Below are 15855 nucleotides of genomic sequence, written 5' to 3'. Positions count from 1 at the left end.
AATTGGATATTTTCCCACGGCACACCTGACAATGTCTCGCGGCACACTGGTGTGCCGCGGCACACGGGTTGAAAAACACTGCGCCAGAGAATCAACAGCAGGACGAGAGACAAGGGAAGCCAATCATCTTTTTTCTGAAGACATTACTTTGGAAAAAAAAACACGCACAAGTACTGATACTGATAAATGGAGCGCGATATAGCGAAGGATCACTGCACATAAAGAGCTGTCTTAATGAAAAAGTAGAGAATGGTCGCCTTATGTGCCAAATGATCATTGCTACATTCCACCCTCATAGCTGTGCATGTGATGGAACAAAACATGTCAAGTCGTGTTGCAACATGTTGGTTACGTCAGATTACAAACTGCTCATATGCTGAAAGAATAAAATGTCCAACATATTCATTCATACAATTCTGAGATTGTCATCTTGGCTTTGGCTTTTTGCAGGAAGGATGATCAATACGGTGTGTATACACTACCATGTGTAATGTCTACATAGAGGTACTTCCGTGCTATTCAGTGGCTGCTCAAGGCTGAGAGTCGGGACAGCATGTCGGTCGCCTGACTTACATACAGGTTCATCAAGTTGAAGACGAGTTAAAACACATCTTTTTAATCACAAGAGCAAGCTGAAATGCTTGGAGTCATGGACACACAGGTCATTCAAATGTAGGTTAAGACATTAATACGGCATCCTCCACGGTTTGAGTGCTGCACTTACATGTGATCACACCGAGGCAATGTACTTTTATTGTAGAGATTAGTGCATCTTTTGTACATTTCTACACACAATGTTCTGATGAAAAATATCAAACTTTCAACACCACATAAAGCAGCCAGCACATTTTTATTTCAGGTCAACCAGTAGATAAAGACAGAAACGTCAATCACTATTTACTACACTACAGAGGAGACCAAACTGATCCAAATGTGACATATTTATCATTTTGAAAAGACATAGTACAGTATTATAAAATGTTTGCGAAGGTGCAGCTTATCAAGTTCATCCCCCCCAACCCCTTGCTTTACATTATGACTTCATGATCCATAAAAAAAACATGCATGAAATAAATCCATGCATTTAAAATTAAAATATTAATAAGTACAAAGTACAACACCGTATACACACACACACACACACACACACACACACACACACACACACACACACACACACACACACGATTTGTCCCAACCATTCCATAGTGCGCCCTGCTATTGTCATCTTGCAGTGACGTCGCACTTCGGGTTTGTCGCTCATCAATATCTCACTTCGGTAAAACGATTACTTTGTCAAATTTACGAAACATAAATTATTTTTTCATGCTTCATTTAATGTATTTTGTTTCGTTACTTGTGGCAAAAACATATTTCGTTTGGGCTTTTCTCAAATCACCGTTGCACGGAAAGATTGGTTGGAAAGATAATGGAGGTGCTACCCCATCTGTTGTTCGCAAATAGCAATGGATATTAAATACCGATTCCCTTTTCATGTGCTCACTGTAAACGTGTTGCGAAATAACAAAGTTAAAAACAACAACAACAAAGCATATACGGGGATAGCCCACCATTAGGGCAAGTAGTACTTTGACAGATCAGCAGGCCTTCCCTGCTTGATGGAAATCTTTCCAAATCCACATGAGATTGGTATGTTCATCCAAGGTGGTGGCAACAAGTTTGGAATAAACACAGCGATTGTACGGCACCGGACTGTAATGGAAGTAATTCCTATGTGGAGGGTCTGTGGGAGGAATGCCCAGGTATTCCATGCACATCCCCAAGTACACGTCTTCAAGGTAGATGGCTTTGACAAATCTGGAAGCTGCCACAAGCTTTATAGGCAGGTCCAAAGACAGAATATAACCCAGGCCCAGAGCATAACGTGGGTACTGTGCTTTCGGGTAAATATCCACCGGGACATACCACTTGGCGGTGGGATTTCTCCGTACTTCTGCTCCTCTGGCCACATGTCCAGTCATGTAGTTTGTTGTGGGTGCATTTAACAACATGGAAATGAGATTTGGCACATTAAGGTATATGTCGGAATCAATCTTCATGGCATAAGAGGCACCGGAGCAGTAGGAGGTGAGCCACTCGAGCATCACCATGGTTTTGATGGTCAGGTTGTTGTAGCTGTCCAGAAAATTACTTTGGATCAAGTCTTGATGCTCCTTGCTCTCTTGCTGCAGCTGTTCTTCAAGCTGTTCCACAGGTTCGCCGCTATGCAGCCCCATCAGGAAGAAGACGTTGACCACCTTGTCCAACACCACACTTTCCCCACCCCAGGTGCTGCGAATAATGTCTCGATGGAGTCTGTTGTGGGGCGCCACAGGAACCATCAGGACCACAAAAGGTTTCTGCTCGTCACATTTGTTTGGCTCATTTATAATAAAGTGATACTCAGACGGGTAAGCCACAATGTATGGGCTTCGGCGTACAGGGAGCAGCTGACTTTCGGCGTCACTTCCTTCAAGTGCTTGTCCGGTTTTCACGGCCTCTGACTCTGGAGAAATGTGCCAATCAGCTCCCGTGAGAGAAAATTTGCCAATTCTTTTCAGCACACTCCACCATTTTGTTGCATTATGTTGCATCCACCATTCGGGTCTCCACTCACTTGCACTGTTCTCGATGTTTACGCTGTAATAAAACAAAACTACTGCCAGTGCCACTACGAAGAGGAGGCAGCGAGGCCGTGGAGCACTGCACCATCTCCTGTGTCGCCAGTCTTCCAACATTCCCTGTCTGAGAGATGAGAGAGACAAGTTGAAACTCAATTACACATACTACAACAAAGCCAAAGTGTCACATTCAATGAACTGATCCCCAACCACACACATTTTTAGTGGCCCACTCAAGCAAATAGTTTTAATTTCCGTTTCTTGCAACATGGATTTGAAAATTGCAACTTTTCTTCCCTTATCACAAATATTACAAATATTATCACAAATACCTGTCACCAAAACATAAATGATCAGGTTAAAAACAGTTGCATTGTTTCCTCAGGGTGGATTTTAAAATACTTTGAAAAGTATTGAGTGGTGGGAGTGATTCTAGATTTAAGGTGGCTTGAAGTTCAGTGCAAACATTTGGTGCAAATGATAAAAAAGTTGCTTTACCAAATTCTGTTCTTGTTCATGTTAATGTGTTGTTAATAGCATTTTTTTCCCTGACGAGTTTACCCTAAGTGCTTTAGCAATTAAAATCAGTGTATGAGATAAGAGGAGGATCATTTCTGTGTCATCCAGAGGGCAGTGAGAGGTTCGAGTTGGTGCGTTTGTATATAATGAAGAGTAAAGCTGAGTGGCAGAACACATCCATTTTATATATAATATAATATATATATATATATATATATATATAAACACAGTTTAAAGCGCAGTGAAGCTGTGGAAATGAATGAGAAGAGAGTCGCGTTGTTACCCGAAGCTGATTCAGAACAAAAGTTGAGCGCATTGTAGCGCATATTTAGTCAATGACATGTCCACACAATTGTACGTACACACATATATTTGATCACTTACTTTTTGACATTTTAGGAGAAGCTGAGCTTCCCTTGCAGTCTTAGAGCAATCGCCTCTGCATTGTATACATAGTTCAGTATTGTGTAACAACTGTAAAAAAATAAAGCTGACTATCAAGTACCAAGTATAACTTTATTGTCAAATGTGCTGTATGTTTCACATACAGCACATACTGCCCGAAGACAGCTGGGGTAGGCTCGAGCAATCCTGTAACATTAGTGAGGATAAATGGATTAGAAAATGGATGGATAAATCTATCAATCGTTTTTTTTATTGATTAAACAGTTTCCTGGCAGTCAAGGAAAGGAAAATTTCAGATCATAACGTTTTAATACCATCTTTAACCTGATCAAAGATTTTTGCTCTTCACCAAACGTAGACTGTGAATATGTTTCACTCACTGATGTAGTGGAGGTGTAAAGAATGGGATGAACTGCATAAAGATGAACCTTTGTGAGTTGCTGATGGTGTAGTGGTACACTCGGCGGACATGTGTGCGGGCAGCGCAGGATCGGTTCTCACTCAGTGATGCTGTGGATGTTGATGTGAATGGTTGTCTGTCTCTGTATGTGCCCTGTGACTGACTGGCGACCAGTTCAGGGTGAAGTCCAGCTGAGCTTTCACCCAAGATTGGCTGGGATAAGCTCCAGCATGCCCTGCGACCCTGCTCAGGATAAGCGGTGTTGAAAATGGATAAATAGATGGATGGATGAACCTTTGTTTGCCCTAAGTCCCTACATAAATTATTGACATTGATGAAAAATAAAATGGGGCCCAAAACTGACCCCTGTCGGACACCCATTTTAACTTTCAGAAAAGATGAGGGACAACTATCGAATACCACACATCATATTTACCACACAGCTATAAAACAAGGATTCTACAGAAATCCAAGTACAGTATCTTAAGGGATCAAACAGATATATAAATAAGGACTTTACAGAAGCTATTCCCCAACAAAAGGAACAAACCGATTCCAAAATTAAAACCAGCACGCAACAGAGGACAGATTGGCAGAAAGAGAGATTTTCAAATTGAAGCAAAGAACTTCTTCACCAGAACTACTTTTGGGCTCAAAACTTGCTGTCACATGTTCAAGCTTGTTCAAGCAAGTCTGCGGCTGCATATCTTGTTGAGAAACATGAATTCTTATGTTGCAAAAGTGTGTGTGTGTGTGGGGGGGGGGGGCATCAATTCAATCAACATGAAGGTGGGGGGGATATATCCTCCTCGTCCCCAATACCCCTGCCATCTGAGACCATTTACATCAATAAGTCAATGTGATAAGGCTATTTTTACACTGAAATGATTTTTACAGTCACAAGGGCATGTGATAAAAATGAGTGTGACAACCTTGCCATAAATGCGAGACTTTGTTCCGTGTTGGATATGAGATAGTAACTAACGTAAAATACGTCACAAGTACAGCCTGCCATTCAAGGTTAGTGTTTTTTAGATTACAACCTCATTATTTTTGTCTTGATTATTGTTTTGATATTACATATAATATCAAACTTGTTCTCTTTCACACCCTGTCCTTTTCTATTCATTTTTCAAGGTTTATAAAGACACAAAAGAACGATGTACAATAACAATAATAGCGTGAACAACGCTAATAACACTTAATAGCATGTACACACACCTTTTTCCATACCTGTCAAACTCACTCTCTAGCATTGTTCTGCTGTCCTCACAGTGGTGTGTCTTCATCCATTCCAAAGGGAGAGAAAAACTTTGCTGTGCCAAAAAAAAAATGAAAAGATAAAAACGAGATGGAGTAAAATGCACGGCGAAGCTGCAAATGTTAAACTACATTGTGGCATAAAAGCATTCCATCTGTCTGCGGGATTCACTCTCGTGGAGGAAAAAGTGCAGGTTGTTGTGAACCTGATTGTGAAGCCACACCTTTCTTTGCTCCACCTTTCCTTGCTGCATCTGCATCATCATTTCTGCGGGGGTGGAAAGTCCACTCCTTGGTTAAACTTTGTTCTTACGTGAAAACTTGAAATCACAGGTTCAAAGATAGCGTAGGCTTACTGTAAATTGTGACAAGTATGAAAACAAATCTAGATTTCAGAAAGCAAATTAAAAAGAGATTAAACGAATTCAGAGGAAAAATAAATGACACAAACATATTCCATAACAGACAGGAGTACAAAGTCCCAAATTGATAAAAGTGAGCGTCATTTCAAGTTGATTTGAAATGACGCGGGTGTGTTCCTCACTTGGTCCGTTGAGTTGCAGTAGACGACATCATATGGAGGCCAAGTTTGTCATTAAAACCCACCATTCCATGGGACCAAACTATTGTACTGTAGATGCAAAAGCTAAGTAAGTTAAGTAAACTCACTTATACGAGACCATTTTATAACTTGGCACAAGCACAAATAAATATATATAATGATTTCCACCCAAAATAGGTTCCCTCTTTTATTAACTCAGTGTTTCTCAACCGGCTACGTGCCATGTGATAAAAAGTCATACAATGTTAATCAATTAGTTTGAAAAATATGATTCCTTATTACAGATATAGTGGCCCGGTGGTCGACTGGTTAGCACGTCGGCCCCACGGGGCAGAGGTGCAGGGTTCGACTCCGGCTCCGACCTTCCTGTGTGGAGTTTGTTCTCCCTATGCCTGCGTGGGTTTTCTCCGGGTACTCCGGTTTCCTCCCACATCCCAAAAACATGCATGGCAGGCTGATTGAACACTCCAAAAAATTATCCCTAGGTGTGATTGTGAGCACGAATGGTTGTTTGTGTGTGCCCTGCGATTGGCTAGCAACCAGTTCAGGGTGTACCCTGCCAACTGCCCGAAGACGGCTGGGATGGACTCTGGCACGCCCCGCGACCCTCGTTAGGATAAGCAGATTAGAAAATGGATGGATGGATGGATAGATGGCAGAAGTTAGAATTAACCTGTTGCCGTTCATACAACAGAATAAGTCATGGCTTCCTGCTTTGGGTTCAATTAAACAGGGTCAGAGTAAGTCCATTAAAAAAAGAAATATATATTTCAGCCTTCATACTTATTGCCATTTTTTGTTTTGTAGTGTTTTTCTTTTGTGAAATGGTTGGCTCGGTGAAATGAAGGTTGGGAGACATTAATTAACTTCCAGTGCCCATAAGTCAACATACCCTAGCAGAATTTGTGAAACCTTGGCCATTATTGATTTATTTATTTATTTATTTATTTATTATATTACTGATGATGCAGAAAACTTTTCTTCGTGTTCAGGTCATATTATGTCATGTATTGGTGGCCGAGGAAGTTCAAAAGTAATTCTCTATTTTTACTATTGGTTTGCACTTCCCCGGTGACGCATGTGTGTGTCTCATAAAAAGAGAGAGAGCAAGAGAAAGACAGAGAGAAAGAGAGAATGTGTTGGGGTTGAGATCAAAGTTCACTGGTAATGAACTTGTGCCGGTTCCAATGAGCTTATTGTTTGACTTCCCTCTCAATAAAAGCGTGTAGCGGCAAATCGTTATTGATGCATTCAATACTCAACAACTGTAATAACAAGTGGCTCACTATGTGACAAGGTGCAAATATCCTACCTGAAATTTTGGAAGCTTTTTTTTTTGTCTTTATATACATCAAGCTTGTTGGGGCTTGTTCCAAGGGCGTAAGGTTTATTCTTTTGTTTTTGTTGTACAGTGAAAACATTTGGGTTTCAGTTCAAAAGTTCATAAATCCAGTTTTTATTTCATTGTATTTACATGTAAATGTGTTCTCTGGACTTTGTTTGAAGCCGCCCGCTTTTGAAGTGAACAAATGTTTTGGAACAGGCGTTATTAAATTAACTTCAAATGAATAGCATCTAATATTTGGTGGCATGATTCTTATTTGAAATAACTGCATCAAGCATGCGACCCATTGACTTCACCAGACTGAAATTCTTTTCCGGGCCTTTACTGCAGCTTCTATCAGTTAGTCCAGAGAAAGTAACATGCTTGCTCTTTTGGATTAAGTTCCGATGACTGACTTGGCCAGTCCAGTCATTTTTTTTGCCCCTGATGATTACCTTTGTTGTGTTGACTGTGTGTTTTGCGGTCGTTGCATGATGAAGCTTTTTTGTTTGGATGCATGTGCCAGACAAAATGGTTTTGGAGACTTTAAAATTCACTCTAATGAATTATTGTGTCACGATCCTCATCAGTGACTACGTTTACATGTGGTCAACAAGCCTTTTCTTCTTCTTTTCCTTTCGGCTTTTCCCTTCAGGGGTCGCCACAGCGAATCAGTTGCCTCCATCTAACCCTGTTTTGTGCATCCTCTTCTCTCACCCCAGCTACCTTCATGTCCTCTTTCACTACATCCATAAACCTCCTCTTTGGTCTTCCTCTCGGCTTCCTGCCTGGCAGTTCAAGACTCAGCATCCTTCTACCAATATATTCACCCTCTCTCCTCTGGACATGTCCAAACCATCTCAGTCTGGCCTCTCTGACTTTCTCTCCGAAACCTCTAAGATGAGTTGTCCCTTTGATGTACTCATTCCTGATCCTATCCAACCTGGTCACTCCCAAAGAGAACCTCAACATCATCATCTCTGCTACCTCCAGCTCTGCCTCCTGTCTTTTCTTCAGTGGCACTGTCTCCAGTCCAAACAGCATGGCTGGTCTCACCACAGTTTTATACACCCTTCCTTTCATGTTGGCTGAAACTCTTCTATCGCACATGACACCTGACACTTTTCTCCAGCCATTCCAGCCTGCCTGTACACGCTTCTTCACCTCTTTTCCACACTCCCCATTGCTCTGGACAGTTGACCCCAAATACTTCAAATCCTCCACCTTCTTTATCTCTTCTCCTTGTAACCTCACTCTTGTATTTGGGCCCCTCTCATTCACACACATGTACTCCGTCTTGTTGCGACTGACCTTCATTCCTCTCCTTTCCAGGGCAAACCTCCACCTCTATAGTTTCTCCTCCACCTGTTCCCTGCTCAGATCACAATGTCATCTGCAAACATCATAGTCCGCGGAGATTCCTGTCTAACCTCGTCTGTCAGCCTGTCCATCACCATCGCGAACAAGAAGGGGCTCAGAGCTGAATTCCTCCGTCACACTGGCAGCACACCTCACCACTGTCTTACAGTCATCATACATGTCCTCCACCTGGTCTCCTGGGCACACAGTATTTCTACCTTCCTGGTCAATAAGCCTTTTAAAACCGGAATATTGGCAGTTATGTGTTTTTAAAGGCTGTGCAAACGTGGGCAAAAACCCAAATAAGAGCTTTGGAGACAGTACTCAAAAGCACGCTTTTGGAGCGAGCCGGAAACAGACTGCCTTAGTCCCGTGGTGAGTGACCTGAATATGATGTGGTTTCTTGACAGAAAGTAACAAACATCTATTTGGGTTCGGGCATCGCCGTTTTAAATCAGGTGACTCAAATGCGTCACATTCATGTCAACGGTTTATGACAAATGTTTCACAAATGGGAATTTTGACCTTAGCCCGAATATTGATTGCATATAAACCTATTCAATATCATCAATAAAGACAGGTGAAGCTGTTCCAGAAGCAGTCATGAAAGTCCATGCCATGACATGACCTCCATCATGCTACACAGATGAACTTTTGTTTTGGATCATTAGCAAATCCTTTCTCTTGCCATACTTTGGCATATTTGGCTAAACAGGGAGGACAGGCAAACAGGAAGGCCGGAGCCGGAATCAAATGCTGCTCCTCTGCACTGTGAGGCGGATGGGCTAAACCAGTCACCCACCGTGACGTGCAAATAATCAATAACTTGAATTATATGCCTGCAACATGTTCCAATAAAGCTGGGACAGGTATTTAAAAAAAAAAAAAAAAGACTGAGAAAGTTGAGGAATTCTCATCACATCTGTTTGGAACATCCCATGGTTGAACAGGCTATCTGCGAACAATGATTGGGTGCCATGATTGGGTAGGAAAGGAGCTTCCCTGAAGTGCTCAATCATGCACAAGCAAAGATGGGGTGAGGTTCACCTCTTTGTGAGCAACTTTGTAAGAAAATAGTCCAACAGTTCAATCCTAATTTTTGCAATTATGATTGCAAGGAATTTAGGGATTTTATCCTCTACAGTCCATGATCTCATCAAAAGGTTCAGAGACTTTGGAGAAATCACTGCATGTAAGCGACAAGGCCGAAAGCCAACACTGAATGCCTGTGACCTTCGATCCCCCAGGCGGCACTGCATCAAAACCCGACATCCTTAAATAAAGGATATCACCACATGGGCTCAGGAACATTTCAGACAACCAATTTCAGTAAATTGCCCTGCGATTGGCTGGCAAGCCGTTAAGCGTGTCTCCTGCCTACTACCCGAAGACAACTGGGATAGGCACCCCCCGTGACCCTTGTGAGGTTAAGCGGATCGGAAAATGAATGAATAAATTTCAGTAAATATAGTTTGGCGCTACATCTGACTTAAAACCTTACTATGCAAAGCAAAAGCCATTTATCAACAACACCCAGAAACACAGCCGGCTTCTCTGCACCCAAGCTCATCTAAGGTGGACTGATGCAAATTGGAAAAGTGTTCTGCGGTCTGACGAGTCCACATTTCAAATTGTTTTGGATTACTTTGTGAATTTCAAGTATGGAAGAGGACATTTTGAGCACAAAAGCGTGTTTTGAGCACACAAGAACTTTTCTTGTGAGACTTGTCAATGCGTGCTCATTTGCCTTTGAATATGGCACAAAAAAAATGATTTATTTAATAATAATGATAATAATTCACCACTTGTAACATGCGATTCATGAAATAAAATTTGATTGTGCAAAATGAGATGGATAAACACCTCTTGCTGGATAGCAGGTGTAGAATTAAAACTTCTTGTTTATGACAAGCAAGCTTGTCGACTCTCACCATGCAGTATAACAATAAAACAACCTCTCTTCATTATGACCCCGTAACAAGTATTAAAATAATTTCAAGCTGGTTGACTGAAATGCAAAGTTTAACCTAACTGTCTTATCTATATATATATATATCTATATATATATATATATATATATATATATATATATATAAAATAAAGGTTATCTTAAAGGCACTGCTCTGGAGAAACAAATCTTCACATTATTCACAAATACACCTTTATGGCACTGCTCGGGGAGCGTGGATGCATGCATTGCATTGCAATGTCCACCTCAACAGTGTACATTCCTTGAAAATGTGTTTTACTACCAGATAGTGGTATTTTTTTTCCCTCTGGATAGATTTGTTTTGTTGTATTTTATCTTCAATCCATCCAAACTGCTTTTTGGTGAAAAAAAATTAAATCAATAGTCAATCGTTATTGACTGGAGTGAAATACTGTCTGTATACAGTACAGTATTTTGATATAAGTTAGGTGCCATATCACCCAGCCCTAGACAGAGGCAGAAACAGGAGTGGCTTTACACAGAGAGAGTGAGCGAAACAAGTTAGAAAGGGTTGAGTGAATGAAGAATCCCATTTTTTATTTTGCTCGCGTACTGAGCGCTAACGATTCTTTTTCCTCCTTTTGTCCTTACTCTTTTCACTGGTGAGCTGGTGTCGTATACTGGCTGACTTTTGGGTGAAAGGTGGGCTACACCTTGACAAGACCTACCGCCCACATACACACGCACGCCATGATGAGCAACAGCCTGACACGGAGGCATGCGACACACTTTTGCAGCCTGTTAAAGATTTACATGTATCTGCTTTATTGCCATCCATTCATTTTCTGAACCGCTTCATCCTCACAAGTTGTTTTAAAACATTTCTGATACCTCGCCCAGGAGCTTGGTATCAAATTTTAATAGGTTCTTTGGAGATAGGCACTCAGAAATGAAACACTAGAGACAAATCTGCTACTAACAAATTGCACGTTTATTAGCCCCACAGAATATGTCACACAAGCAAATATCAGTGTATCAAGCTCTTAGAATAGTATCCAGCCCTTACCGTGCGCCAATAGGATGGAGAGCCAACACCCCAGGTAGCGCGAGCTTCAATACTGGCTGGGCGTCCGTACTCAACCCGCAGCAGACTCTACCAAGAGTATCCAAAGTTCTCCTTTTATACTCTTAACAAATGGCTTTGTTCAACATCATAGAGCCTGTTACGTTCCAGTCCTTCACACGCCATCTGATGTCTTTTCTGACATAAACATCTTTTTATGACATTGCTGGTTATACAAAGCTATTGCGAAACATCTTTAAACACGGAAAAACAACACAATATAATTATTCTTACTTCACAAGTGTTGCGGGGCGTGCTGGCGCCTATCCCAGCCGTGTTCGGGCATGTCACGTATGCGAGGTGGTGGTGGACCCCAAAAAGCAGGCAAGAGGGAGGAGCAGTATGTACTTGAAGAATTGTATTAAAACAGAGAAAACTAAATCCAAATCAAACAAAGTCCAAAGTATCAAACAAAACACATGACTGAAGATAAAACATAACACTGACCAAAACATGACTGACACAAACATGACAGCAGCCAACAAACAGCAACAAACAAACATGACAGTAGCAAAGAGCAACAATGGCCCGACCATGAGTGGTCGGGCTGGGAGTCCTTTTAAAGCACTAATTACCAAATGACCAACAGGTGTGCTGCTGCAGGGGAAGCCCTACAGTGCCACCCGTTGGTCCCAAACCCAATCATGACAGGGCAGTAGGCGGGGGACACCCTGAACCGGTTGCCAGCCAATCGCAGGACATAGATAGACAAACGACCGGCCGCGCTCACACTCACATCTCGAGACAATTTTGAGTGTTCAATCAGCCTGCCATGCATGTTTTTAGAATGTGGAAGGAAACCAGAGTACCCGGAGAAAACCCACGCAGGCCCGGGGAGAACATGCAAACTCCACACAGGGAGAGGCCGGAACTGGAATTGAACCCCGTACCTCTGCACTGTGAGGTCGACGCACTCACCACTGGGCCACCGCACCACCACCTGCTTTATTTTCTTTTATTTTTTTAATACTTTTTGTGAAAATGAGACTGATAGGATCTTTAGGGTGCAGTGTACATTAACACACACACACACACACACACACACACACACACACACACACACAAAAACATGACTAACAAGACATACAAATGGTTCTTTGTTTTTTTTCTCCTCTACCCCCCTCGAGATCGACTTGGGACGAGTCCGCGATCTACCGGTCCATCGTGATCGACGTAATGGGCACCCCTGGTAAAGACAAAAAAAAAAAAAAATCACCTAATCGCAACGAGAACATGCAAACTTGGCACAGGAAGGACTAAGCTGAAATTTTAACCGAGAACCTCAGAACTGTGTGGCAAATTGGTGATCAGCGCAGTGATCGTAGTGCACAGGAAATGTGTGGTGACTTCTTTGAGCTCTAGTCCATATTCTAGCAGTAACATTTTGGACTAACTGGACACTAATGATCGGCGTGTTGTTCAAGTTGAAGAAAGTGAAAAAAAATCCAGCTTCAGGTCACAAAAGCATGAATTTATTTTCCTTCAGCAGCCGTTGTCTCCAAAAAACAACAACAAAGACACTATCCTTACTTTTTTAGGATGCTCAAGTTAGATTGATTATAAGTTCATCTTTGCTCCTGAAGACAGGTGCAAAACCTTTTTCAGTTTTGCGGTGTGGAAAACGGGATAACAAGTTGTCACTGAATTTCTCTTAATGTTTTAACCCAAGTTATTTTTAAGGTTATAATCAAACTTATTTGATCCACTCAAATCAGGAGAGGGATAAACATAACAATCATGAACCCCAGATGTTGTCCGTGTGTTCCTCTGAATAGCCTCCACATTTTGTAAACGGGGTGAAAAAGGACAAGTACTGTACTTCAACGGCAATAAGCATTAACGAGTGTATTAAAATGACCAGCCTATGACGTGTGTCTATTTACTTTCAGCAGTGGAGTTGTGTTTCTCACCATATTTGCAACTGACAGACTCAGTTACTGTTTGCACATTTCAGTGACTGAGGCTCATCATTCTTGTTCTTGAGGAGTTTCTATTTGCAAAGCACACTAATCGGTTTTCTTCTGCCTGACTGCCACGTCAGTCATTTGCTTCCTTCAGCCTCACACTTTTGGTGAGCTCACTTCAGAAAACATTTAATCTTAGTTCTCCCTTTGGTTTCAAACGCATGCAGCATTAAGTGTGGTGAACCGTGACGTTTCTATACTGTCACAGATTGTGTCAAAGTCAAGGCCCGGGGGCCAGATCTGGCCCGCCACATCGTTTTATGTGGCCCGGAAAACCAAATCAAACATGGCAACTTCCATGATGCTTGCTGAAATATTGTTACAAAAGCATTGTAAGCATTTTCTTGTTGCCAAACACCTCATAACTTCAACAATAGTTGAATAAACTGTTATTCTTGACTTCTTTCTCTGAGTTCAGTCATAATGGCCCTCCAGGGGAAATGGTAACTAAAATGTGGCCCGCGGCAAAAATGAGTTTGACACCCCTGCTATGCAGTATGTGCCTTGGGATTGACTGATGGCCAGTCCAGGGAATAGTTGGGAGAGGCTGGAGCTCACCAATAACCCTGAATTGAATAAGTGGTGTAGAAAATGCATGCATATAGTTCAGAAGTTGGAAAATGAGTCTGCAGATCAAAAAATAAGGTACCTGTGGAAATTGTAGAACTCGAAGAAAGCGACAATTTCTCACGTGCGCACTCCGAGAGAGAGTGTGTCGTGTTTTTTTATTAGCACACCAAAAAAAAACACTCGCGCCAAACGAAGCCCGCCGAAAGTCAGTTTCCATAGAAACAAGCAGACTAAAATGGCGGTCCTTAAAGGGACTGCAATTATTTCTACCCCATTACCAAATAATCGTGAACTCTCTGACAAGCATATGAACATTGCATTCACACATTTGCAGTTGGTGGTGAATTATGTACATAGAAGTCACTACATACCGGTAGTTATAGTAAAATAGTTTTGTCTTGCCGGCTTATTTGTCGTTGTGACATACTGTATCAGATAGTCATCCAAATCAGGAGTGGAGAACCTACTACAGTCGAACATGTTTTCAACATCCCCCATTTACAACGTTCACATTTCAGAGTCCCGGTTTCACGCAATTCATTTTCCATTTGCCAATTTTGCCGACAGCGAACACGTTTGTAACGTGAACTTCCTTATAACGACCAGATTTTTCCCCACAAAAGGCCTTTGTTACAATCAAGCGTGGGAAGCTAACTGCTTATGACTCACTCAGTACATTGTTGTACTTCCGGATGCACGGCACGTTCATGAGCAAATGGTCTGAAAACGTGTGTTGTAAACAGAAGCAAATCTCACTGTATGTGAAGGCTGAAATCCTCTCTCACGATTTCGACAATCATTCACAATGGCAACAAAGTCATCAGAAGGCACTTTTCTTTTGCTGACTGAATGTTTTCGGAGATTAAATAGGAATGAATACAGTTGTTTGTTTCGTCTATTATAAAATCATTTTTTTCTTCATCCTGTATATTTGTAATTGACATGTTTATACGGTATTACATGTTCATGTTTTTGCATCTGTAAATATTCATACTGTATTATACAGTACATCGTGGTTGGCGGCCATTTTATTGGAGATGTTTACAACGAACCACCGCCATAATGTAAAGATTCATGATGTCTCTCGAGGTACTTTGTAACAAGCTTTGACTGCAGCATGAGCTGTGTTTTGGTTTATTTTATTTTAATTACACTTACTTTGGTTTCATGTTTTGCCAGATTTGTCCCGTGTCCCATCGTCCTGTCTTGCCTTGGTGGTTAAGCTATCGTTTCCACTTGTTCTGATCAGTTTCCTGTGCAGGGCCGGTTCTACACAATGTGGTACCCTTAGTGAGATTTTTATATGCCACCTCCACTTCATCGACAATTTAGATATGCTGACAAAAGAAGTTGGATTTTAACATTGCCGTTAAATCACAGGTATCAAGCTCAAGGCAGGGGGACCAGATCTTGCCCACCATGCATTTTATAAGGCCCGTGAAAGCAAATCATGCATGCCAACGTCCAGGATCCTAGCTACAACCCATCTGCAATGCAATGCACTGGCTAAAATGGGTGATCAACAACATTGTTCTCATTTAAAAAGTGTTAATACTTTCATGCTTTTTGTTCTGTTGATGTTTGATATGGACTGTTAACAAATGCAGTATTTTATATGTACCGTATCTTGTGCTGACCCGGCCCATCTGTCAAATTTTAAAAGTCAATGTGGCCCCCGAGCCACAAACTTTGCCCACCCATGCTCTAAATCTTCCCTAGATGTGAGTATGAGCGCGGATGGTTGTTCGTCTCTGTGTGCCCTGCAATTGGCTGGTAACCGGTTCAGGGTGTCCCCCGCCTACTGCCCGGAGACAGCAG

The 15855-nt window shown here is 41.7% G+C and overlaps 1 protein-coding gene across 2 annotated transcripts; it reads right to left on the bottom strand.

Annotated features, from left to right (window-relative positions):
* Window positions 1-600: 600 nt before the first annotated feature.
* Window positions 601-5459, bottom strand: LOC109514340 (beta-1,3-galactosyltransferase 2-like). Of its 2 annotated transcripts, none has more exons than XM_019867345.1 (2): window positions 5167-5459; window positions 601-2745 (listed from the first exon to the last, which is right to left on the bottom strand). In XM_019867345.1, the coding sequence occupies exons 1-2, from the start codon at window positions 5232-5234 to the stop codon at window positions 1599-1601; spliced, it is 1215 nt and encodes a 404-aa protein (XP_019722904.1). In that variant the 5' UTR covers window positions 5235-5459; the 3' UTR covers window positions 601-1598. The 2 variants fall into 2 exon arrangements, with proteins under 2 accessions (XP_019722904.1, XP_019722905.1); XM_019867346.1 differs by having other exon boundaries at window positions 5179-5453.
* Between the last annotated feature and the right edge of the window lie 10396 nt (window positions 5460-15855).

The sequence above is a fragment of the Hippocampus comes genome, unplaced genomic scaffold (assembly GCF_001891065.2).
Source record: "Hippocampus comes isolate QL1 unplaced genomic scaffold, H_comes_QL1_v1.1 scaffold2, whole genome shotgun sequence".
Lineage (NCBI taxonomy): Eukaryota > Metazoa > Chordata > Actinopteri > Syngnathiformes > Syngnathidae > Hippocampus > Hippocampus comes.
The sequence above is the reverse complement of the archived record's forward strand: the minus strand, read 5'-3'. Positions and strand labels throughout refer to the sequence as shown.

Coding starts and splice junctions, on each gene's coding strand:
- LOC109514340 (XM_019867345.1), bottom strand. CDS start 5,234: ATGAAGACACACCACTGTGAGGACAGCAGAACAATGCTAGAGAGTGAG. Junction 2,746..5,166: donor TTTGACAGGTATGGAAAAAG/GTGTGTGTACAT, acceptor CTCATCTCTCAG/ACAGGGAATGTTGGAAGACT.